This window comes from Dendropsophus ebraccatus, chromosome 3 (genome assembly GCF_027789765.1).
Source record: "Dendropsophus ebraccatus isolate aDenEbr1 chromosome 3, aDenEbr1.pat, whole genome shotgun sequence".
In the NCBI taxonomy this organism is placed as follows: domain Eukaryota; kingdom Metazoa; phylum Chordata; class Amphibia; order Anura; family Hylidae; genus Dendropsophus; species Dendropsophus ebraccatus.
The window spans coordinates 110,076,379-110,101,264 of record NC_091456.1 but is presented as its reverse complement, the minus strand read 5'-3'; the positions used below and the strand labels follow the sequence as shown (position 1 = coordinate 110,101,264).

At 44.8% G+C, this 24,886-nt stretch overlaps 1 protein-coding gene across 1 annotated transcript; it reads right to left on the bottom strand.

The window, feature by feature from the left end:
* Positions 1–317: 317 nt before the first annotated feature.
* ISYNA1 (inositol-3-phosphate synthase 1) lies at positions 318–24,276 on the bottom strand. The gene is made up of 11 exons (XM_069964509.1): positions 24,189–24,276; positions 23,107–23,227; positions 19,714–19,875; positions 19,085–19,214; positions 18,062–18,255; positions 12,108–12,257; positions 10,954–11,169; positions 9,896–10,060; positions 8,409–8,522; positions 2,421–2,638; positions 318–791 (listed from the first exon to the last, which is right to left on the bottom strand). Exons 2-11 carry the CDS (start codon positions 23,218–23,220, stop codon positions 566–568), a joined length of 1,689 nt encoding a protein of 562 aa, XP_069820610.1. The 5' UTR covers positions 23,221–23,227; positions 24,189–24,276; the 3' UTR covers positions 318–565.
* Positions 24,277–24,886: the final 610 nt, after the last annotated feature.

The following is a 24,886-nucleotide window of genomic DNA, read 5'->3' as shown; positions in this document are numbered from 1 at the left end:
CAAACCCAGGAGTGGATTTGAAAAGAGGAGAAATCCAGTCTTTCCTTTATGACCTGATCTCTGATTATAGTCTGTTCCTGGGTTTGGCTTCAAATCTTTGGCAGATAATCTGTCATCAGATCTGTTGGTGGAATAGGGCCTTAAGCATGGTGAAGACAAGTGCTCTACCCCAAATAACATTCTTCGAATTATCAACATGTACTGTCATTGTGTGGGGTTCAGCAAGGTGAAGCTGTTCAATCCCTTTAGGACATTACTAAAAAAAGGTTTATGTCAATAATAATTATGTTTAGCTTAAAAAGAGACATCAACCAAAATCATTTGAAGTAGACTTTATTTACCTTAAAACATTACCATTAAAATAAAATAAGACGTTAACCAGAATGCAGTGCAAATTTTTAGTAACTAGATCATCTCACTGAACACACAGCTAACAAGATCTGACTTAGGAAAGAGTTCAGTGCAATAGCTGTAGCGTGAACCACAAACATTGGTGATAGTGTTCTATAACAGAGGGTCCATACTGGTAGATTCTAACAGAACTTATTGAATGTCTGCACCTCAACTAATTCTCTATCTCAGTGTCACTGGTTGTCACCGTTTGCTCTATTCCATTGCAGTGTCCATTTTTTATGCTTTGTTGATGAAAGCCATTAACTTGGACAGTTACTTTCTTGCTGGAAACAGGACAAGGTGCTAAGACTGAGCTGGATCTCTTGAGACTCACAAAGCTTCTTTGCATTTTGTGCTCCAACATCATATGGTTCTGAGGTGGAAGACCCAAGCAAGCCCTGGATAAAAAAAAAAGAAATAAATGACAAATGTCACATCATGCTGTAGGCATAACCTTAAAACATAAGCTCCCAAAAGGGACATCTCACCATAAGAATGTTCAATGGTACCTTCAGGTAGCCCATTACACAAATGATTTCATGATTCTAACGGTGACAAATTTTACATGTAGATCTCACCCCATGCCGGTGCCTATTAGACCTTGCACAGAAATCTGTGCATAGTCTACCCCTAGATTACCACACATTATATGTTTCCCTCCTTGCAGTTCAATTTGATGCTTGCCCCTGCTTTATATTTGCTGCAAAATGGATATTACAAGTTGATTAATAGCAGGTATTGTTTAGTGATCAATATTTGCACTTTGATGTTACTTCTTTAAGTATATGTCACTGTAGGTTAGACTTTTGAACCTATCATTCTCTCATGCTGCCTGAAACCCGAGTCATTAGGGGCAGTCCTTTGTAGTTTCTGACATAATTCTTTTAATGGGGTACCAAGAAATGTTGAGTTCATAACAGGGTAATACGAGTTTTAGAGTTTAGCTCTTGAAAACTGTCTGAACCCTTTATGCACCATGCTTAACACAATAATGGACATTTATTAAGACCAGCATACTCGTACCTAAAGCCTCACCCCCAATTACCCTGCCGGATTTACCCAGAAGTGCACACCTCTTGGTACGGTTTCGAGATGTAGCAGGGCTTACACCACAGAAAGGCATGCTCCATAGGCACAAGTTTCATAAAAGTGTCCCAATGTTTTCAAATTTGGGCACATTTTTATAGAGTAGCTGAATTTACAGAACATATTGTTTTAGGCTGAGTTCCCATTGCTTTTCCAATCAAATTTTTCATCAGTTTTATGCATAAAACCGATTAAAAAAAAGGGACTGCAAAAATTCAGTGTGAACCCAGTCTTATTGGACTTTGTCTTGATCATGTTGTAGTTACCAAAGAATTTTGGGCACAAAGTGGCCACATTGTGCCAGAAGCATACTGTTGCAACCACTTCAGCAACTATGCACATCGTAAGGGTGGTTTCAGACTACGGAATTCTCGCAGATAAATTCTGCGGAATTCGGTCGCCTGTACGCGCTCACGGCTGTGCGCCTTTCCGCTGGCTCCTTAGACACCATTCTATGGGCCGGCTGATTCCGCAGTCCGCCAAAAGAATTGACGTTGACAATTCTTTCGGCGGAATGCGGAATCAGCCGGCCCATAGAGTGGTGTCTATGGAGCCAGCGGAAAGGCGCACAGCCGTGAGCGCGTACAGGCAACGAAATTCCACAGAATTTATCCGTGAGAATTCCGTAGTCTGAACCAGCCCTAATGCTGTGAAATTGAGTGCAGATTCCTTCAAGATGGACTGACTTCTATAGGGAACATCTGGTAACACCCAATCTACAGTATTTGCCACACAACTAACCTGATATTAAGGCTATGTTCCCACTTCAGGATCATAGCTGGGAAAGGCAGAAGTCTCGTAATAATGACAGTCGCAAATAATGGTCATGAACATTATCTGTGGCAATCAATATTAAGAGATGGACGTTTTTCTCCGCTATGATCCCGTAGTGGGAACATAGCCTTATCCTGCTTAGGATAAATCTAGAGCACATTAAGTACCTGAGGATGTTCTCAATGCAGTTTCTTTGTCTGAAAAGAGCGTTAACTACTGGAGTTCCCTCGGGAACAAGTGGGGCTTTACAGAGGAAGCTTAGAATAGAGAGGACACTGTGAAATGTCTGGAAGTCTTGGTCTTTTTCAGTGCAGAATGTTATCCTTTGACATATTTCAGTGAGAATCACCAGGTCTAGGATAATGGGACTAGCCAGAAGGGAGTCCTGAAAATAAAATGAAAGAAATCAGCAGTGGTAAGTGTGTCCAAAAAATATGACAATACTAGGAAAAGAACTAGTCTGAATTATTGTAAACACTTCAGTAAACTATTAAAATACATTTGTCATGTTGAACTACTATATCTCTCGGTGTGCACGGACTGAGAATACACTAAAGGCTGTATAAGACCCCCCGATATTTAGATGCGAGCACCGACCTGTCATGTCAGCACTTGCTTGCTTCTCGTTCTCCGCTCACTGTTTGTGCTATTAAATGCACCGACAGCGAGCCAGGAGGAGCGGGAGGGGCTGCCCGGACGAACTTTAGATCCTATTACACAGAGGCCAAGCAGGCCGTTGCTATCATTTTTGGGATTTTGGTTCATGCAGAAAGGCAACGATCAGCTGAAATATTGAATGTAGGCTGATCGTCGCCTTTCTGCATGACCTATTACACAAACAATTATCGGCCGGAACAACTGGTGATTGGCCAATCGTTTTGTGTAATCGTACCCTAAGATGAAGCCAGAAGGACAGATCCTGCACAGTGTTTTCCTAAGCTTGGCTAAGCAGGCATTTCTGGTCTGAAAGGAACATCACAGAGACCAAGAAGAAGAGAACAGCAACAGCAGCTGTTTCCGGTCACCATCAGAATGGCAGAAGCAGGGCGAGTATGCTTTATTTTTACCATAACCCAATGCTTTTACATAATAGAACGCCCTGCCTGAAAAACCTATTAAATAGAAACATGGAAAAAAAACCTTTAAGGGTACGTTCACACTTACCGGATCCACAGCGCATTTTCTGCTGCGGATCCGCAGCAGATTTCATTTAAATAACTAAACTCAGCATCAAATCTGTACCATCAAATCTACTGCAGATCATGTAGGTGTTAACGCACCCCAAGGGTACGTTCACACTTTCCGGATGCGCAGCGTATTTTCTGCTGCGGATCCGTTGTTATTAATGTTTTTGTTGCACCAGATGCAGGGAGATAATTTTTCATGAATATAAGGGCCAAATAAAATAGGAATGCACAAAATCACAATAAAGAGGCTTTTCACTCTACTGATTGATGGGTAATTCCAGCAATAACCTATGCAGAGGCCCTAGCTTAGAGTAGAAGGGTTAACTGATTGGACCAACTACGTATATTGAAAACTAAGGGTCCTATTCCACGGGCCGAGGAGGGCCCGATCAACGATGTAAACGAGCGGCGATCTGCTAGATCGCCACTCGTTTATTGGGCCTATGATCCCGATGATCGTTGAGCGAGGGCTGCAAGGACATACTTACCAATGACCAGCCATTCTGAAGATAGAGCGCGCGGGACCCGGGGATGAAGACAGTGCGGAGAAGAAGCCTGGACAGGTAATGTATGCGGCTGCTGCTGCTTGTCAAATAGTCGGTCGCCCGCCGCGCACCTCTATTTAACCGTAGCGATGCGCGGTGGGGGAACGATGATTTTAGGTGTGGCCCTAAACGAACGATCAGCCAATGACACGATCGGCTGAACGTTCGCTCTATTTCACCGAACGATAATCGGCCGAATCGGGCAAAGTGGGGCCGATCGTTACTGTGGAATAGGGCCCTAAGAGCCATTGTGTAACAGCCGCCCTGGTAAACAGAGTCTATGTATGTGTATATATTATATATATATATTATACACACACACACACACATATACACACACAAACTCTGTTTACCAGGTTGGCTGCGGCTGTTACACAATCTATATCTATATATTACTACTAAATTGCAGGAAAAATGTGAGTCTATTCCCTTGGCATTAAAAGCATATTTCTGGGGGATAGAGGAGCCAGATTAGTAACCACACTTGCAGCATCTGCTTGTTTATGGGCTGCTTTTATGATCTCATCAGATGGCAGCCTAGGGGTGTGGAATTCACTTTCCTTTAAAGCGACTCTGTACCCACAACCTGTCCCCCCCAAACCACTTGTACCTTCAGATAGCTGCTTTTAATCAAAGATCTGTCCTGGGGTCCTTTCGGCAGGTGATGCAGTTATTGTCCCAAAAAACTACTTTTAAACTTGCAGCCCTGTGCCCAACAGCCATGGCCAAGATTGTGTATGCATTAGACTGTCATACACTCTCTGTCCCTCCTCCCCACCCTCTTCATCATTAGGAATGCCCCTAGAACATTTTCTCCTGTCTGAACATTGCACAGGTGCCTTAACGATCCACAGGTGACACAGGTGATGAATAGTCTTGGATTAAAAGCAGATCTTGGATTAAAGCAGCTATATGAAGGTACAAGCGGTATTGGGGGGGGGGGTCAGATTGTGGGTACAGAGTCGCTTAAAGTTCTGACCCCACCATAAAAAGACAGTGGTCTGGATAAGGACCATTAGTGATCAAAATAAAAAGGCGTATTAACGGTCACTAATGGGTTATGCCTTCCACCTTGCTGGTACTATAATATACTGCAGATTTCCTGCCTGCAAAGCCCAGATAAAAAAAACTGTAGTAGACTAATCCTGTGTAAACACAATCTGCAGCAGCTGTAGTTTACTGTGCAGACACCAACAAAATTGCACCGCACTGTGGTACATACTTCCTCCTTCTGCTGGCCGCCACAAAAGAATTGGAAGTTTGAGGTCCCACCGACGCCCATTAATGTGACTGCAGCCTGCGAGACAGACTCTGCATCTCTAAGGGTAGGTTCACATTGAGGAATTCTCGCAGATTTTCAGGCGGATTCCGCAGGAAAATGCACACGGAATTCCGTCCGTTAAGAATAAACATTGTGAATGTACATTGGCTTTAATAGGCTTTCCGCTTATTTGTTCACACAGCGGAATTTCCGCATTGAAAATTCCGCCGCGGATCCGCTTTCTGCCTGAAGAATTGACATATCAATTCCTCGCAAATTCCTCAGTGTGAACCCACCCTAACGCTGGGTTCACACTACGTAAAAAAACACGCCCGTATTGCATAACGACTGTAATTGCGCAAAAACAACAGCTGTTATTTGTGAAATAACGGTCATTGTTTGCGCAATTACGGCCGTTGTTATGCAATACGGTCGTGTTTTTTACGTAGTGTGAACATAGCCTAATAATGTAACTGCAGCCTGTGACACAGACCAAGGCCCATTAATAATGTGACTACAGCCTGTGATACATCTGTGGGACAGAGCCTTATAAAAGGTTATACACATTTATGTTGACCACATGATTTGAAGGAAAACGGCCAGAGCTACATTGTGGTTTACAATTGTGGTTCCTGGTTCACAACAAAGACAACTCAACTGTTTGTTTGCGCTCAGCTATGTCAGATCTGAGGCGTATGAAGCCTCCGCTTCATGGTCCTTTCCAGGAAATATGCTTATACGGAGTTGTCCGGTCTGGAAAAAACATGCCCGCTTTTTTCCAGAAGCAGCAACCTCTTGTCCTCAGTTTGGGTGTGGGTTTTGCAACTCAGTTCAGTGGAGTGAATAGAGGTGAACTTTAATACCACACACAACTTGAGGACAGGGGTGGTGCTGTTTTTGCAAGAAAGTAGATGTGCTTCTTCATTTCTCTCTGTAATTTCTTTCTCAGGAAGAAAATAAGGGGGGTATATATGCTTTTCTTTCCCGCAGTAACAAGGCTTAAATTCCAAGTGCAGGGTTCCTTTCAATCTATGAAGATGCTAAAATTCAAAAGTTACCATCCTTTTAAAAGGATGGCTGGGTTGTTATGCGCAGAAATCTTGCCAGTGGCTGTATGTCCACATTATACACCGTGGTCACGGATATAGACCCTGCCTTCCTTTTTAAAGTGATACGGTCACCCCACTTACTCTCGCTTTATCGGTTTACAGTGTTACATCGGTGGGGCTTCATGGCAGTTGGGCCCCATCTCCTGGTTGGGGAGAGAGCTCAATTGCAGTGAAGCCCCGCCAAGGTGGCACTGTCTAAAGATGATATGAAGCGATTTAAAAGAAAAAAGACGACTCATCAATCTATAATATGAGCAACATTCTAATAGAACACTGGCTCTATTAGATAAGGGGGTCGGGGAAAAGTTGTCGGTCACTATTTGGCAGTTTGTTTCTGAGTCCATTATGTGAGGGGAGATCTGCGCTGTTCTCTTCCTGGATGCTGAATGACTGTATAAGAGCAACAGTGTAATATGAAGATATCATGTGTAATATAGAGGAGGAGGAGGAGGAGGAGAAGACATAAGTAGTGTAGCAGTAACCTCTGTCCTCAATGTGGTGTTTTTCTTCAGTGTTCTATGGCTGCAGTAGGCTGTGTGTGTATGCTATGGCTGCAGTAGGCTGTGTGTGTATGTGTGTGTATGTACTATGGCTGCAGCAGGCTGTATGTATGTGTGCTATGGCTGCAGCAGGCTGTATGTATGTGTGCTATGGCTGCAGCAGGCTGTGTGTATGTGTGCTATGGCTGCAGCAGGCTGTGTGTATGTGTGCTATGGCTGCAGCAGGTTGTGTGTATGTGTGTGCTATGGCTGCAGCAGGCTGTGTGTATGTGTGTGCTATGGCTGCAGCAGGCTGTGTGTATGTGTGCTATGGCTGCAGCAGGTTGTAAGTATGTGTGTGCTATGGCTGCAGCAGGCTGTGTGTATGTGTGTGCTATGGCTGCAGCAGGCTGTGTGTATGTGTGCTATGGCTGCAGCAGGCTGTGTGTATGTGTGCTATGGCTGCAGCAGGTTGTGTGTATGTGTGTGCTATGGCTGCAGCAGGCTGTGTGTATGTGTGTGCTATGGCTGCAGCAGGCTGTGTGTATGTGTGCTATGGCTGCAGCAGGCTGTGTGTATGTGTGCTATGGCTGCAGCAGGTTGTGTGTATGTGTGTGCTATGGCTGCAGCAGGCTGTGTGTATGTGTGTGCTATGGCTGCAGCAGGCTGTGTGTATGTGTGCTATGGCTGCAGCAGGTTGTAAGTATGTGTGTGCTATGGCTGCAGCAGGCTGTGTGTATGTGTGTGCTATGGCTGCAGCAGGCTGTGTGTATGTGTGCTATGGCTGCAGCAGGCTGTGTGAGTGTGTGTTAAGGCTGCAGCAGGTTGTGTGTGTGTGTGCGCGCGTGTGCTATGGCGTGCCCCCACACCCACAGTGACCCCTCTATATCACTATGTGCAACCCCTCTATATCACTATGTGTGACCCCCTGTAAATCACTATGGTTGACCTCTATATTACAGGTATCTGGCATTGTTAGCAGTGTTCGTGTGTATATGGTGAATATTTAGTTAGAAACTAAAAGACCACCGGCTCCATCTAGTCTAGTGGTGAGTTGTTCAGGACATGGAGGCTGGAGACTGGCTGCATCCACTGCACACACAAGAGAAGCTGCTTTATATATCTTTCCTTATTCTCTCAGAAATTGCCCCAGGATCATGTAGGAAATTAGGGAGAAGCTGTTGAGCCAGTGTGATAAATAACTCCCCTGGTATATGACCGGCCATTTATGAAGGAGCAGGAGTCGGAGTCGGAAGTCGGACCTGATAAAATTCAGGAGTCGGAGCTGCGGCTTACCGACTCCACATCCCTGGGTGCTATACAGGAATATATTGAATGTGCAGCATCTAAACTTGTGGATGGTGCGAAAAAACCCACATAGAGTGAGAAGGGTGACAATATTGCTTTTAAGAACTGCCTGTTTGAAAGTGAAGAGGCACCACAGAACCTGTGAGAGAAGCAGAGTTTTTTGCGAACATCTCAAGAGCAGTAGGTGGTAGGCCCTAGGGGACTGGAATTTTTATGTACATATAAGAAAAACATGATCAAGAAAAAAAAAAAAAAAAAGGATTTACCTCACAAGTGTTGTGAATAACAATGGTGTTGGTTCCCCCCATCATTATTTCGGATGTATACTCATCCATTGCTCTTTTACCGTCTCCCACATATGGGACATATTTAATAACCACCTAGAAGAAATAAGATAAATTATAAAACGCATACAACAGCTGATATACAGTAAAAAGAAAACGGGCGGTAGCAAAATGTTTGGCACCTGACATGCCTAAACAGGACTCAATGCAAGGAGGAGGTTTTTACGTGGGCAAAATCATGCCAGATACTGTAGATCATTTTGCATTTTCCCTCCTTGTCTTCTAAGAGCCATAGCTTTTATAATTTTCAATATACAGAGCTGTATGATGGTTTATTTTTTGCGGAATCAATTGCGGAATCAATTGTAGTTTTCACAATAGCTTTCATTTAACCTTAATTTACAGAGCAAAACAAAAAATATTATTTCTTGGGTGAAATAAAAAAAAACACAATAATGCAACTTTTGATGGCGTTTTTTATTTTTGTGCAGTGCACCTTTTCTTGATTCTGTAGGTCGGTCCGATTTCAACTATACCTATGTTTACACTGCATTTGTATTGTTTTGATACTTTAAAAATGGCTTTGTCTTTTTTTGCAAAATAAAAAAGCTCAAAATTGTCCTATTCTAATTCTTATAGCCTTTTTAGGTTTTTGTCAATGGAGCTGTCTGACAGCTCTATATTTGCGGCATGATCTGTCATTTTGAATGGTACCACTTTGGCATAGATGGGACTTTTTGATCATTTTGTATAATTTTCCCTCAAGGGGACTATTACAAGCAATCATTAGATTGCTTATACTGTTCAATGCTATGCCATTATATAGTTTGGGAGCTCCGCTGTTACACTGTGGGGGTCGCAATGGTCAGTCACGGGTACCACTCCAATCACTGACATTTAAATGCACCGCTACAGCATAATGCAGGAAGCCCCTGAGTTCCATAGCATACCATGGTGTAAGACATGTCAAGAAGGTGTTAAGAAGTCTTTATCGTGCCTTAAACATAGTTCAAGTAGGGTTGCACGAATGACTAGTGGATTGTTTGTGTGGCAATGGACTTACATCATTGTTGGCCACACATTCCCTGTTTATAATGGGGAGGTGTGCCAACTAACAAACACCTCTGAACGCTAACCATTCTGCGTTCGAACACCATTTTTCTTGGAAGTTGTGGTACTCAATCACTAGCTGGTATCTAAAAAAAAAAGGGATGATTTTTACAGATTAACTATTGGTAGATGCGGAAACCAATACATTTACATTATTTCCCTTTAAAGGGCAGAATTGCATTTGGATAGTGGTTGAAATGGTATATTCCTTCAAGTGGTCCTATGGATCCCAAATCTTACTATTTTTAGCTTATCGGGACTAGAGAGGTCATGATGTAAAAACAGATCAAATTAATATATGCATAGAATATTGAAAGGGGAAAAAAAACGAGAGATTAAATTTATGCAAAAGAACTCACACAGTGGTCTGGTTTCTCATTTGGGCCATATAAAATAGGATTTGACTGAACCATGTCGTCCACCACATTGCTTTTGGAAATCTCCTTTGAGCGGAACTGCTGAGGCGCAGAAAGGTTCTTCCCGTCATTGTTTCCCAGATGGTTATAGCTCACTATGGACACTGTCTGTATTGATTATTAGAAAAGGAAAGGTAAAGAAAGGTTTTGCTTTTTTATATAACAAAGAGAAAGAAAGAAAAAGAAATATTCTAAGCGAATTACAAATCTATATATTACATAATAAAATAATGTTCACTGTATTCTTACGTTATTGGGGTGCATTTATCAAAAATGTTCCCCTTGTGTATGCCACTGAAAGGGAGCAGATTCTTACCTTTTTCGTGATGTATGCTAGCCCTAACCCCCGCTCATCTAATGGGCTGACGGGGCACGCGGGATGTCAAGGAGGAGGCGGAGTGGCCTCCCGCTGCATTTAATTTATTATGGTTTAGCAAGCAGGTGTAAACCATGCAGAAATCTACACCTGCTCTGGCTCAGAAAACTGAAAGTGCAGAGCACCCAGCAAGTGAGCATATTGCATAGGAAAGCAATGCACACAGTATTTCAGATTACTTGTACACCAGCACTCAGTGGGCTAGGCTTACCATGTATGTCTTATGGCCAAGTTAATGATAACTCTGTGCTTATCTTGATGTACAGCAGCAGGGACTCCTACCTTTGACAGGAGTCTCTGCTTCCCTAAACGAATCCCAAAGTATTTGGATTCAAAACAAATTTGATTAGTTTAGACAGATTAGCTTCTCTCTATTAGGGTGTGTTCTCACATACAGGATCTGCAGCAGATCCACAGCAGATTTGATGGCCCAGATTAGATTCAAAGCAAAACTGCAACTGCTTTTGTATTGATACTTTACATATATACACACACACAATATATATATATATATATATATATATATATATATATATATATATATATATATATATATTAGATATATTTATTTATTATGTTATACACTCACATACTACAGTCAAAATTTTCTGGTTCACGGAGTTACCTTCAATCCAGCACTGACAAGAAAATCCACCAGAACTGACTTTATTTTGGTCTGCCCAGATTTAAAGTCGTCACCACCAATAAAGACAGAGTGTCTCAAGGCCAGTTCTATCGCCCCAGGAACAAATGTGTTTTGAGGAGAACCATTGATATAGGCACAGCCTTCTAAGATGCTGGCCACTGCGAACATTGTAGAAGGGGAAACCTCCAGTCCAAGCTGTGCAAGTAAAGAAATGAGAAATAAAACAAACATGCAAAAAGACTAGTAGGAGGTGAACAAAGTCATGTACCAACTCAATACTGCACTTCATAACCTAACAACTGTGCACATTGTAAACATTACTAATACATCTCCATATCTGTATGTTATTAGATAACAACTGATAGAGGGGAAATGTCATCTTTAAATGTTCTAATGCAAACATAGGGTTATAAGGTTTACACAATTCACACTAGGGTTATAAGGTTTACACAATTCACACTGTCATTGTGTTATGCAATGTATTGAACAGATTTTCTTTAAAAGGTGAAATGTCTCGTCAAGCAAATAAGTCCAGAGGTCTGTGCTGAGAACAACGCTGCTGATGAAACCTGACCCTCAGGAAGGAAATGCACTGACTAACTGGTGTCATCACGCTGGACCAACCAGATATGTGAACGCTAGAAGGCGATGGGGAGGAACTAATCTGCTTACATGTACTGTTCACCGCCCATTTCCCATGTCACATGCTACAACATATGCTTCTAGAGTTCAACAGATGCTTCAGCTAACTGCACCAGAGGCTTTACCATCCAAAGGTGGAATTTAAGTGGTTTATGAAAACAAAGTGCCGCACAAGAGAAAAAAAAAAAAAAAAAAAAAAAAAAACATAGTGCAACAACCAAAAGACCTATCCATCCATCCTTCGTTGCTGCACAACTTGTTAGAAGTGCAGGTAATATTTATTTCCAGGAAAATAGACGAAACATAGCATCCATGGACCTGTGCATTGCCCCATAGATTACAATCAATCAGTCATAAATGGACAGTATGGGGACTCTTACTCCTGTGTGAAAGGGGCCTTAGAATTAGACTGTTTTAGTAAATTTCTTCCAGTGTTATAAGTTGCCTGGTCAAATTATTATTTACAATAGGTTACCCACAATAGCACTCACCTCAATGGCTTTCAGCAAGTTATCAGCAGTGTCATTAACCCCAGGGATCACATCACAGAACCTTTCTGTATTTGCAGTCCACAATACAATAACCTTATCTACTCCACTAGTTCTTTTGAAATCTTGGATGTCTTCACGAATTTTCTGGACCTACAGGCAAGGTGAGTAAAAAGTACAGTTAAAATTACTGTAAAGATAGGTTTTGGATAAAATAAGACCATATTCAAAGTATTGGCCTGTGTTAAATCTATTACACAACAGCTATAACAGATTGGGATCTTCTAAATCCAATGTATCACTAAGGACACCATTGAGTAAAAGGTGTCTATATACCTTATACAGTATAAGGTATATGGAAACGTCATGATTCTCCACTGACAAATGATGTTGGTGGAGAAAAGAATAAGGCATGATGAATATTTAATGGGGCAGTTCAGGTAAAAGTAAAAACCAAAGATTTGTAATTCACTTCTGTTAAAAAATCTTAAACTCCGGCGGGGGGGCTATTTTGGGATCTGGCCAGGGAGGAGGTGGCAGAGGAAAACGACGTCCACTCACCTCCCCGGTTCCAGCGGTGGGTCCTGTATCGTGGCGCTCCGGTCCCCGTTGCCCGGCCACTCCCTGGTGTCTGACGCGACGCCTCAAGCCCGCTCAGCCAGTCAGTGACAGAGGCAGGATCTGAGCAGACTTTTAACGGATCGCGCCTCTGTCACGGACTGGCTGAGTGGACTTGAGACGTCATGTCTTGGGCCCACATCAGAAACAAGGAAGCGGCCGGGGACCGGAGCGCCGCATTACGGGACCCGCCACTGAAAACGGGGAGATGAGTGGACGTCCTTTCCCTCAGCCACCTCCTCCCTGGCCAGAACCCAAAATAGCCCCCCCCCGCGCCGGAGTACCCCTTTAAGTCTTCCAGTACTTATCAGTGGTATATGTCCTGCGGGAAGTGGTATATTTTCCACTCTGGAGATCATGGAAGGTTTTCTATGGGGGTTTTGTACTGCTCGATGTACCTGTCAAGGACAGTTGTGGAATCAGAAAGCATTGTGTCAGACTGAAAAGAATACACTACTTCTTGCAGGACATGCAGCAGCTGATAAATACTGGAAGATTTGAAACATTTAATAGAAGTAAATTACAAATCTCTCACACTTTCTGAACTAGCTCGTTTAAAAGATTTTTTTTTTTTGCTTAACTACCCTTTAACCCCTATTGTTCTTGAAGGAACATGCCAGTGTCAAAGCTGTTTGGCTGCGGCTTGCCCCTCCCCATAGGGGACATATGAACATTTTGCCATTATTGAAAATCTGTGGGCCCCTTAAGAATAGTTTTATAGACTACACGATTCTTGCATTACTGGTCAGTAATGGGGAGCATATGCATGTACAGGAAAAGGTAGCACTTTTTTACAGATCCCTGGTGTGCATCACCTGGCAGGCTTTGCCCATCTCACTATATATAGGCGTTTTAAGACAAGAGAAAGGGGTACAGCAAAAGTTTTCAGTGCAAACATTCATCCCGAATATTTATGTAAATATTTTATAGGATTTACAGTTTTGGACTGATTGCTGTTGCTGCAGCCTTCTCTTTCATTTGGCTACAGGTGTGCACAGAGCCTTAAAGGAAACCTGTCACCTTGGGAGAGAGGGCTAAACCCACTCCTGGATAGAGCCTCCCCATACTTACCCCCTCTTACCCCCTCCTGCCTCTCCCATCGCCCGGAAATCGCTGCAGCTCCTGTGTGTGCTCATTATGCACATTAGCAGAGATGAATCTCATGAGTCTGCTGGCAACAGGACTGGCAAGAAGGGGTAAGTATGGGGGGACTTGGCTAGCTCTCCCAGGGACACAGGTTCCCTTTAAGACATGGAATTATTCTGTGGTTGATCAAAACAACCCTATACAATATAGAAACTTAAGAAAAACTACTTTCCCCCAAAACAAAAAAAACAGGAAAATCCAACTTGTTAAAAAGGTGGTCAAGAATTTAAAAAGTGTGTTTTTTTTCCTGCAAAGATCCACATCCACTCTTGTCCATGGACTGTGTTTGCTAATTCTGAAATAACTCTTGCACCTCCCCACATCTCATCCTTGATCTCTGTCTACCACTCTCTTTGTGCTTTATGCTCTGCTACTGACTGATGACTAACATCCTCCAAAATCCGTACCTATCACCCCCATCTCCAGGTCTTTACCTGAGCTGCATCAATTCTCTGTAATAGATTACCTTATATTTCACATTATGAGACGCGCCTAATGATAAGTTGCACCTTGGTTTTAGAAGAGGAAGAAGAGGAAAAATAGAAAAAAGGAAATCTCAGTTCATTGTGTAACGGTGATATTAAACTGCAGTTCAGCTCCTGTTCAAATGAATAGGAGCTGAGCTGCAGTTACATCTGTGTAGAGAGCAAAAGGTTGCTGAGGTTGCTCAGTTCTGGGAGCAGTTGTACCAGGGAGTAAACCCTCAATGAGCTGTAAAAGGCTACAGCTCATTAAAGGTTAACTCCTTGGTACTACTGCTTCCAGACATGCAGGGCATCCACTCACTCTCTCTCTCTCACTCCCCCCTCCCTTTTTTTTGGAGGGGTGGGGTGGGGGGGTGAGTACATCTTATAAGGCAAAGAATACAGTACCTCAAAAAGTAAAACTCATCTCTAATACCCAAAGCACTCCCCTTCCGACTAGGTGACACCGTCTACCCAGGCCTGTATTTAGAGTTCATGCTGCCCTAGGCACTTTGCACGCAGAGGCGCCCCCCCCCCCCAAGTTACTGTACATGCATGGTATATACCCTGGCACTTGGGTGCCGCTCTGCTTGATGCCCGCTGTTCTCATTAAACAGACGTGATGGAGGAAGGAAGGAGGCCGGGGACGTCTTAGTTTGGGGACTGGTTCTGTCCAGTGTTAGACTGGGGTACCTGGTGCCCACCAATATACAACCAGTGAGACACAACATGCTGACCTGCTCCTTTCCTGAATTCATCTGTATCTGTGACAAATCTCAGAACACCCTCCATTTGTACAGCTCTCAGGGTATGCTGGGAGTTGTAGTCTCTGAGAGGACAACCCTGTAATAAATCACTGTGTGCAGAGTCTCCTGGTGGCTGCAATCTGTGGGTGACAACCATCAGCCCTGAAGGTCCAGCAACACATCTGTCTACAGCGGCAGCTATCAGAGGATTGTACTACTTTACTACAACTACCAGCAGGGGCGTAACTAAAAATGGCTGGGCCCCATAGCAAACTTTTGATTGGGCCACCCCCCCCCCCCCGACTGACCACTAAACGGTCAAGTGAAGTCATAACTACATAACTGCTAGCTCTGGTCAGGAGTGCTTGCAGTTAAAGGGACATTTGCAAAACCCAGGAGACCAGCAGGGCCACCCGGTGCCGCAAATGATGACGGCTCAGTTGGGTCCTGGAGGCGTTGTGGGAGATCAGAATACATAGATCTGTGGGGGCTCAGTGTAGGGACGTGACCCCAGAACATCACTAATAGGGATAGAACAAAAACATCTCCCCCTATCCCCTATTAGTGCTGTTCTGGGGTCACTTCCCTGCACTGAGCCCCCACAGATCTCTGTATTCTGATCTCCCACAAAGCATCCAGTGTATAATGCACCTAGGACCCAACTACAACAGCTGCAGGCACTACAACTCCCAGCATTTACTGACAGTCTACAGCCCTCAGGATATGCTGGGAGTTGTAGTGCCTGCAGCTCTTGTAGTTGGGTCCTAGTTTAAAAGTTTGCGCTAGTGTACTGTAGTGACCGCAGGGCTGTGTCAGTACACTACCGCAAACAATACACTGACCCATTGAGACCCCAATGGTACACAGGCTCTGCACACTATAGAAGTGATTATAGTGCAGTTACTAATGACTCACAGGTGACGTCTTCTCGAATTGCCGTTGCTAACTTTTTGCTTTCTTCTCCATCTGGCGCAGCATCATGAAGACTTCTCCGACCACAACTCATCTGCAGTGTGGGCAGCTGGGGGTGACTGGGGAAGCAGCTGGGGGAAAGAGAGAGCAGCTAGGGTGGCAGGGGAAAAGCTGAGAATGCAGGGGGGAGAGGCTAGGGGGCAGGGGGAGAGGCTGAGAATGCAGAGGGGTGAGGCTGGGGACCAGGGGAGAGGCTGGGGGGCAGGTGGAGAGGCTGGGGGGGGGGGGGCAGGGGAGAGGCTGGGGGTTAGGGGGAGAGGCTGAGAATTCAGGGGGGGGGGAGGCTGGGGTCAGGGGAGAGGCTGAGGGTTAGGTGGAGAGGCTGTGGGGGCAGGGGAGAGGCTGGGGGGGGTCAGGGGAGAGGCTGGGGGTAGGGGGGAGAGGCTGGGGGGAGAGGCTGGGGGGAGAGGCTGGGGGTAGGGGGGAGAGGCTGCCCACCAGCAGGGGAGCAGCTGAGGATGCAGGGGGGCCGGGCAGACGCTGTGGGGCTGGGGGGAGACGGGGCAGCCAGGAGCAGAATGGGCAGGCAGGCTGGTTCCCTCCCCCCATGCGGCGCCGAGGTCCGGGGTGCGGGGTGAGCTTCCGCCACACACAGTCTGGCAGAGGCCGGAAGCTCACAGCTGCAGCCCCGCGGTCCTGGATCTTCTCTCCTGCTCGGCGATGACGTCACATCACGTGAGAGCCGCCGAGCAGGAGAGAAGATCCGGGACCGCAGTGCTGCAGCTGTGAGCTTCCGGCCGCTGTCAGACTGTGTGTGCCGGAAGCTCACCCCCTGCCTCGCACCCCGGACCTGCATGGGGGGAGGGAACCAGCCTGCCTGCCCATCCTGCTCCGTCTCCCCCCCCAGCCTCTCCCCCCTGCCCCACAGCGTCTGCCCGCCCCCCGGCCGCCCTGCATCCTCAGCTGCTCCCCTGCTGGGGGGCAGCCTCTACCCCCCGGCGCGGACTAGGCACCCGTGGGCCGGTGCCTACGGAGGTTTTTTTTTTTTTTTTTAATAATAATAAAAAAAAGTGTTCCCTGCGGGTGCCGCCCCCCGCAGGGCGCCGCCCTAGGCACCGGACCACGGGTGCCTAGTGGCAAATACGGCCCTGCGTCAACGAATAAAATGAATCAAAAGTAAAGGGGGTGGGGGGGGGAGGTGACAGTATCACTCTAAGTTGGGTTCAGCCCACACCACACAATCCACAATTTTTTTTCTCTTTAATGGGGAACTCCAGGTACAGGTTAAAAAAACTTCTGCAGAAGCATAACGCATTACTTACCTGTCTATCTTAGTTTTACTTAGTTTAGTTACTTCAAGGATATCAAGGTTAAATGTTGGTTGCTAGAGAATAGATCGCTCCCCAATTTTTCTTTTTTTCTTTTTTTTATGCCTTTCTATCCCAGTTTTGAAACTATCAAAAATCCATTTGTTTGCTCTGTATTGTCTTTCTGTCCTTCCTGGTTTAGCATTTCCCAAAATGCAATGTTTTCCCTCAGTTGATCATCACAGTCCCCCACCCATCACAATCAGTAAAATTAGTGCTGCACCTGCTTTTGGCTGGTCAGAGATGGTGAATCACTCAGGGGATTGGGTGATCCAGCCAAGCCTCCTGTGACATCACACCCTGCCCCCTGTCGGCATCATCAGCAAACACAAACAATGTGAGACAGAGGCATGGAATATTTGTCTCCTAAGGGGGGGATAGCAGAAGGAGCAGGAGGCAATGTGGATTGGCACAGGGGCCATCTTTCTTCACTTCCTGGATTTCTATCAGCTACCAGTGTGGCAGAACCGTACAGATACAGTAATACACTGTATAGACACATCTATATAACTTAATGTACTTTTAATAGAAAACAAGTTTTTCTTATCCAGAGTTCCCCTTTAAAAGTTACCAACACAGTGATTTTTTTCCTATCACAGTTTGAGACAGTAAAAATGAGACAGGATTTTTAGATTTCATGTTATACTCCCTCATAATAGTGGTCCTTTTGTAATGCAAATGTCTGGAAATATTACATTACATACCTGTTCAGCTTTTGTGCCATGGATAACATGGTCAGCCCTGTCTCCTTGATTGGCTGCAATAAACTCAGGAATGTAAACTGAGGGTCTTGGCTGCATTTTTTCCATGTAAGGTCTTAGCTGTTCCTGAAGTTGCCAGTCTAGAACCTCTGCTCTCTTCATGGCATCAGCCAGATTCAAGGATGAAATGTCCCAACCTAAACATATTATCCCGATTAAATATAACGGCAACTAAAATATTCATTACATAAAACCTGTTATGAAAGAGTAATGATTCACTTCTGTGCACCTTTTGACTAAACTGTAGGCTTAAAGGGATATTCCAAGAAAAACTAACTTGTCCCCTATACACAGGATAGGGGACAAGTAGGAGATTATGGGGGGGGGTCCACCTCCGTACCTTCCAGCAATCTCCATATCAGCCGGGCACAAGTCTTGGCTCTTTCCCATGGCTCCTTAAGAATGAACAGAGCCACGGGTCACATGCTGTACTTGCGGCTAAAACAAAGTTGCGAGCTGATATGGAGATCGCTGGGGGGGGGTACAGAGGTCGGACCTCCACGATCTCTTACTTGTGGATACCTGCTTTAGCCATTAAAAAGGTATTTCTATCTAGGATATGTATATCAACATACCAGGTCTGACAAGTTGGGGTGTCACCTTTAAGATCTAATCAGAGAACAGAGTCCCATGAGCTCTGTACACCAGTCAAGCTTTATGCAAAGATTCTCCATTTAAGTCTATAGGAGTTCCTGAAATAACAATGCTACCTTATCTTTCCTTGGAGACCCTCTCAAGACACTCACAACTCAATATGAGCCATTACAAAAAGCATTTACAATGTACACAGATTATACATGAGAGAAATTCACATAGTAACTCTACAGATAGATATTTGTGTGCATATAAAAATTTAAAATTTACATTTTACAAACTATGGACTTTATACATCAAAAAAGTAGTGTAAAGTCTGCTAGATTTACTGTGGTAAATGAAACTGAATAAAGCAGGCAAACCTTAACTTACCATCAAAAACAATATCATTAGGATGTACCATAGGAAGAAGGTCTCGAAAAGGAATATATACATCTCCATCAGGCCCAGAACCCAGACAGACTGTGGAGGACTGAAACAAGGAACCATAATAGTTGGCAACCTAAAGAGAGGATACATACAAGTTAAATGTATTCATTTAGACAAAAGGTTTAACCAGACTTCCATGCACTCAATGACCCAGCTTAGGAAGAGGTAATAAACATTAATGTAAGCTTTCCATAATCTTATCACCATAAGAAAACAAGATATCACAGAGCAATGTCTTTTTACAACTACTGGAATTCTTTACATTACCGCATTATTAGATTGCAGCAAAGTGGTATTGGAAGTGAACTTTTATTGTTAGGCTATGTTCCCAAAATGTCTTTTTAGGCCATTATACAGCCACCTTTTTAGAGCCAAAATATGAGTCTATTATGCAATTGACACCTGTCCAAAGAGATTGCCATTAATTGGCCAAACACCACATTGTGGGAACATAGTCTAACACTGTTTTTTTTCCCTAAAACTGAAAACATTTCATATTGGGTGGAATTATTGTATGAGGAGTTCTGTAGCACTAGGCAATAAAAATTAAATACATGTCAGTCACATAATACCTTCTTTCCTGTTTTGGTCATCCATGATAGGCCCATTCGATTGGCTAATACTGCTGCTGTAACTGTGGTTCCATTGTTTCCACCCCAGCCAACAAGCATGACTCCAAGTTTGGGTACCTTTCTTTCTGTCCTGAAAGTGAACTTGGTGGAACATGGCTTGACCTATGAACAAGACATTATATATTTATAATTTGGGAAATGTCTGCAAAGAAACGTGGAATATGTGTAGTTAAATAGGTGCTTTGCCTGGTAGGAAAGATCAAATCTAAGATTCCTATTACAAGTAGTCTAGAAACTGTTGGAAAATGTGGAAAGTATGAGGAAAGAGATGGCATACAAGGCATTCAACCACGTTGAATATTTTATACAATATATATATTTTTATACCTTAATAACTATTGATTGCAAACATTGTACTGTTAGATAATCTTTAGCATTAATAGATGCCAACATAGACAATAGATAATCCCCATATCATATCCAAAGGTTCTAGTTTAATTTACAACATGTCAGAACTGAGATTTTCTCATAATGATAATGTATCCACAGCACAGGAGATGGAAGTCTGATCAGTGGAGGGTCAACAGCTGGGATTTCAAGCAATCACAGGATCAGGGGTCCCAACTGCCCCAATGGAATATGTGGCATATATTCAAGCATATGAACTGCTAATTAAAGTCTATGGACCTGATGGAGATCATGGAGCAATGAGATTGGCTGTCTCTGGCAGCTCCATAAAATCTGAAAGGAGTGGCAGTGTAACTGCTGTTCTATTCAAATCGGGAGCACAGTTTCCCAAAATGTCAAAGGTGGTTTCAGCAGTTAAACCCCCACTATTCAGAAGTTATCTCCTATTCACGGGATAGATTATAAAGTGTCTGAAATGGGGAAAAAACTTTAACTAAAAGCATTGCTGATGTTTTTCTTAGAAATTTATTTTTTTTAAAAAGTGTGCCTCTGTCACCTATAACATTATAGCTTACACTCTACCACAGGTCATCACGTAAACTGTCAGATGGAAGTAATCAGCGAGAAGCTGAAATGTGAGAGAAGTTCAAGGATGCTGCGATAAAGAGATATTTTATTTATGAAAGAATGTCTAGCTTTACAGGCTCATGTAAAAAGTTGTGTGATAATGTTCAAGGGTAGTCTTTACAGAGACCTTTGCTCCAGTTACATCCACCCACTGGCTGTGATGCATTAAACTCGTCTAGTTATACTGAAGATGAATCAAACATCTGTGCACACAAAGGAGGTTACAGGAAAATTATCCAATGATACATAGGAGTCCATAACACAGTTTCAATAAAAAGGTTAGGTTTACATGTATCTAACAAATTTCTGTTGTATATATTGGCAACCCAGGAGAACAGTGTGTCCCCACCAGACCTATTCATTTTAATGTGATAAACGTAGTGTAAAAGTGACTACAAAAGCATGGTCGACAACATATTGTACACAATTTTTTACCATCTCCTTAGAAGACTTTCCCCAGTGTGGCATGGTGGGGCTGTAAGAGGCAGTTCTATGCCTCTGGAGTGGGAATTGGAGTTCAGGTGGAGCTCCTGGTCCAGATACTCCACTCCTGCCATAGAGCTAATGAGGCTTTGAAACCCACCTGGTGGAGCTCTATTAGAGACCCCAGAGCTTCCCAGGTGATTGCTCCCAGGGTGGGAGAACACAGGCAGTGCTAGGCCTGTGGGAGCTGCAGACAAGTCTGGGTGAGACCAGTGGAGCTGGTGTTATTGAGCATGACTTAAGGTATTGCTGAGTCCCTTCGTCTATCCCCTACCGACCACTACCCCCCCACTAAAACCCCGTATACCACACACCCCCTCCCCCCTTTCGCCCATTAATTGAGGACACCTCCTTTAACGTTGGAAAAAATTGGCCATAACAGCCTCTTTATTAAAAGTGCTTCCAATAATTAACAAACATAAAAAATAAATAACAATAATAACCATAACATTAGTTAACCCATTATGACTAGGGAGGTCTGGCAGAGCACCCTGCAGCAGCACCAGTATTCCTGGCTATCCCCCCAGCCGCACCGCGCCGACTCAGGGGCTGACAAATCTGTCATCTGGCACTGCACCATTTCCCATCCACAAGCCACCAAACAAGCGGGGAGTATCATCCCTCTTATGGGTCCCCATCCAAATTACCACCTTAACGTGCCCTGCAAGACCTCCCTACCGCAGGCTGCCATGACAAAGAAAGCACCCAAAGCCCACACCCGAACACCAAAAGCCTGTAATAGGGCGGGCGGGCGGGCTGAATCGGGTCCGGCAAGAACTGTAGCTCCACCTCTTCCTCCTCTTCTTATAACACCGCGTCCGTTGGTAAGTGACTCACCTAGCAACTCCCGCGTTTTCTCCTCAAACCCCTCACCCCCTCCCAACTGGCTCACACTTAACCCCTTACTGCCCCACTTAACCCCTTAAACTACATTCCCAGCTAACCTAGTCATGCTGGGCCTCCGCTAGGTCTGCGCCTCCCGCTCCGTGCCCTTCCTTTAGGCTCATAAGTGACAGCTAGGGAAGCTGTGGTGTTAGTCAGTGGCTAGACGGCCTAGGTTTTAATTTATTGGCAGCGTTGCCTATGTCTTGTGTTTTTCTTTGAACGGATAAATAAAGCTGACTGAGGTCAGTATAAAGCATACAGCACTGACTTGACTGCAATTGTTGATGTGCCAACCGTCTCAGGCCCAGGAGATGGCGATCCCAGCGAGTGAGTAACCCCCAGATTGTCACACCAGGAAGAAGCCATTGAGGAAATCTCAATAACCCAGAGTCCCTTTCTCAGGAAATTGTGTAACAATGATTTACCTGGAACACCTGTGATTTTTTCCTTTATATGATTATGGGGCAGCCATTTTTTCCCAACTATTCTCTAAAGACAAATGTCGGGGGGGGGGGGGGGGATAGGGCAATTAGATTTCAACATGCAAAATAAGGGGAAAAAAAGCCACCGACAAAACAGCTTTGCAACAGTTTATTCCTCTGGGGGCCCGTCTACTAAAGGGGGACAACTACTATAGGGGGGGCCATCTACTAAATATGTTGGAGGAAGTTATGTAAAGAAATAAAGTCTTTTATTCTAGTGGCAGTGGGGTCAAAGAGGAGGGGATTAGACCTACAATGCCTTTCTGCATTTTAATAATGCTACTGGCTGGATTATGTCCCCTTTCACTGTATGAATCTTGCGCATGTGCCATTGCTAGTGAGGCGGAGCAGGCACACCGACGTGAGCAAGCTTGTTGCTCTAGGGTCTTATGTCAGTGCATCCGCGCACAGGGGTGGGGGATGTGTTGCTCAGGGTGGGTAGACAGCTCGGGGTCCAGGGTATAGTTAATCCTGAACTGACTGTTCTATATAACATTTCAGTTATTACCTTAGTAACACCATTTTCTTCATAAACTTGGGTAGTATTATAGTTGTAATCTGCTTCAATAAGATCCTTGAAGTATCGCACATTGGGGCTTTCAATCTTGAATTTCTCTGCCATTTTTAACCTAGGATGGAAAAGAATATTTAGATCAGCAGAGGTCTGCTTTGTCATGTATAGTAAATACAGTCTTGGATGAATGATATTCTAATAGTACCAATACTAACACATGAAATGGAAACAGCTAAAGGGACATTCGACCTTAAAATAACAATCAAGGCACTTATGGAAAATAAGGGATCTCAGAAAAGTAGCTTGTATATAGCTTCCTATTGATGTGTCTGAGAGCGATGGTTCTGCCTGATCTCTTACCATGTAACCAGTCTAGGTCCTTCCTCTTTTCTATAAACAAGCCTGTCCGTACTGTACACTGTTCATTTGCCTGAATCAGTCCGATCCTTCCATCATGACATGTGTTATTACTACACCCACCCGCAGGATTACTGCTGTCCTTCAGCCAGTCCCGACACCACCGGCTAGGAGGGTCAAGAAACAATACAGGTGGAACTGGCACAGGCCGGGTGGAGGTGAGACACATGCATGGGATATGAATGACGACCCTGGCACAGGCTGGACTTCGAATCTTGTTTAACCGGCTTTTTGTCTGTAAGAACTTTACATGTCAGCCGGAGATCAGGTTGGGTTACTTCTAGAGGGGAATGTGGCTGACAGCCCCCCCTCCCCAGTCAGAAGGTACAGCATTTCAAAGGGTGCTCCAGTACAGGATAACAAAGGAATGTGCACACCATTATGTGCAGCCTGGCTCCTCACTGGGCATCAGAAATACAGGAAAAGAAGAGGTTTCAGGGTTTCTAGGGTTAAACCATTCAGTAGGGAGACAGCAGAAAGTTTCTATCAGGAGGTGCCAGGCTGAATGGACACAGAGCTGGTGACAACCATACAGGCTCTGTATCTAGATGACATTTCTGGGGACAATGTGCCCCCACCCCAGTAACCTGCCTGTGTCGGGGGGGGGGGGGGGGCTGCTGTGCTCTCTCTGCACCCAGGAAGCCCTTCCGGGCACTCACCAGTGTTCACACGAGGTGTCAGGAGCTGTGGGTGCCGGCTGAGCTGAAGCTTCCTGGTACTACACGTCTGCAGCTCCCCTCCTGATATCAGGCGTCCTCCCCTCCCCTCCTGATATCAGGCGTCCTCCCCTCCCCGCCCCGCCCCGCCCTCCTGTTATACAAACCCCAAGGCAGTGAGGGAGGGGGAGCTGGCACACGGGGATGCGGTGATTGGGCGCAAGGAGGTGGGGGGCACCGGTCCTCAGAGTGAGAGGCTCATGCGGCTTCTGGAAGGGTAGATGCTAGAATGTATCCTCTCCTTTGAGGTGTGATGTCACCAGGAGGGGCGGGGCCTTTAGCCCACTTGGAAATAGCATCTACCCCATTCACTGTGCAGAAACAGAGTGAAGGAAGCTGCAATATCCATAGTAGCATGGAGGGGTATACAGGGGGAGAGGACTGGTGTGTGGGGTCTGTATACAGGGGGAGAGGACTGGTGTGTGGGGTCTGTATACAGGGGGAGAGGACGGGTGTGTGTGGGGTCTGTATACAGGGGGAGAGGACGGGTGTGTGTGGGGTCTGTATACAGGGGAGAGGACTGGTGTGTGTGGGGTCTGTATACAGGGGGAGAGGACGGGTGTGTGTGGGGTCTGTATACAGGGGAGAGGACTGGTGTGTGTGGGGTCTGTATACAGGGGGAGCGGACTGGTGTGTGTGGG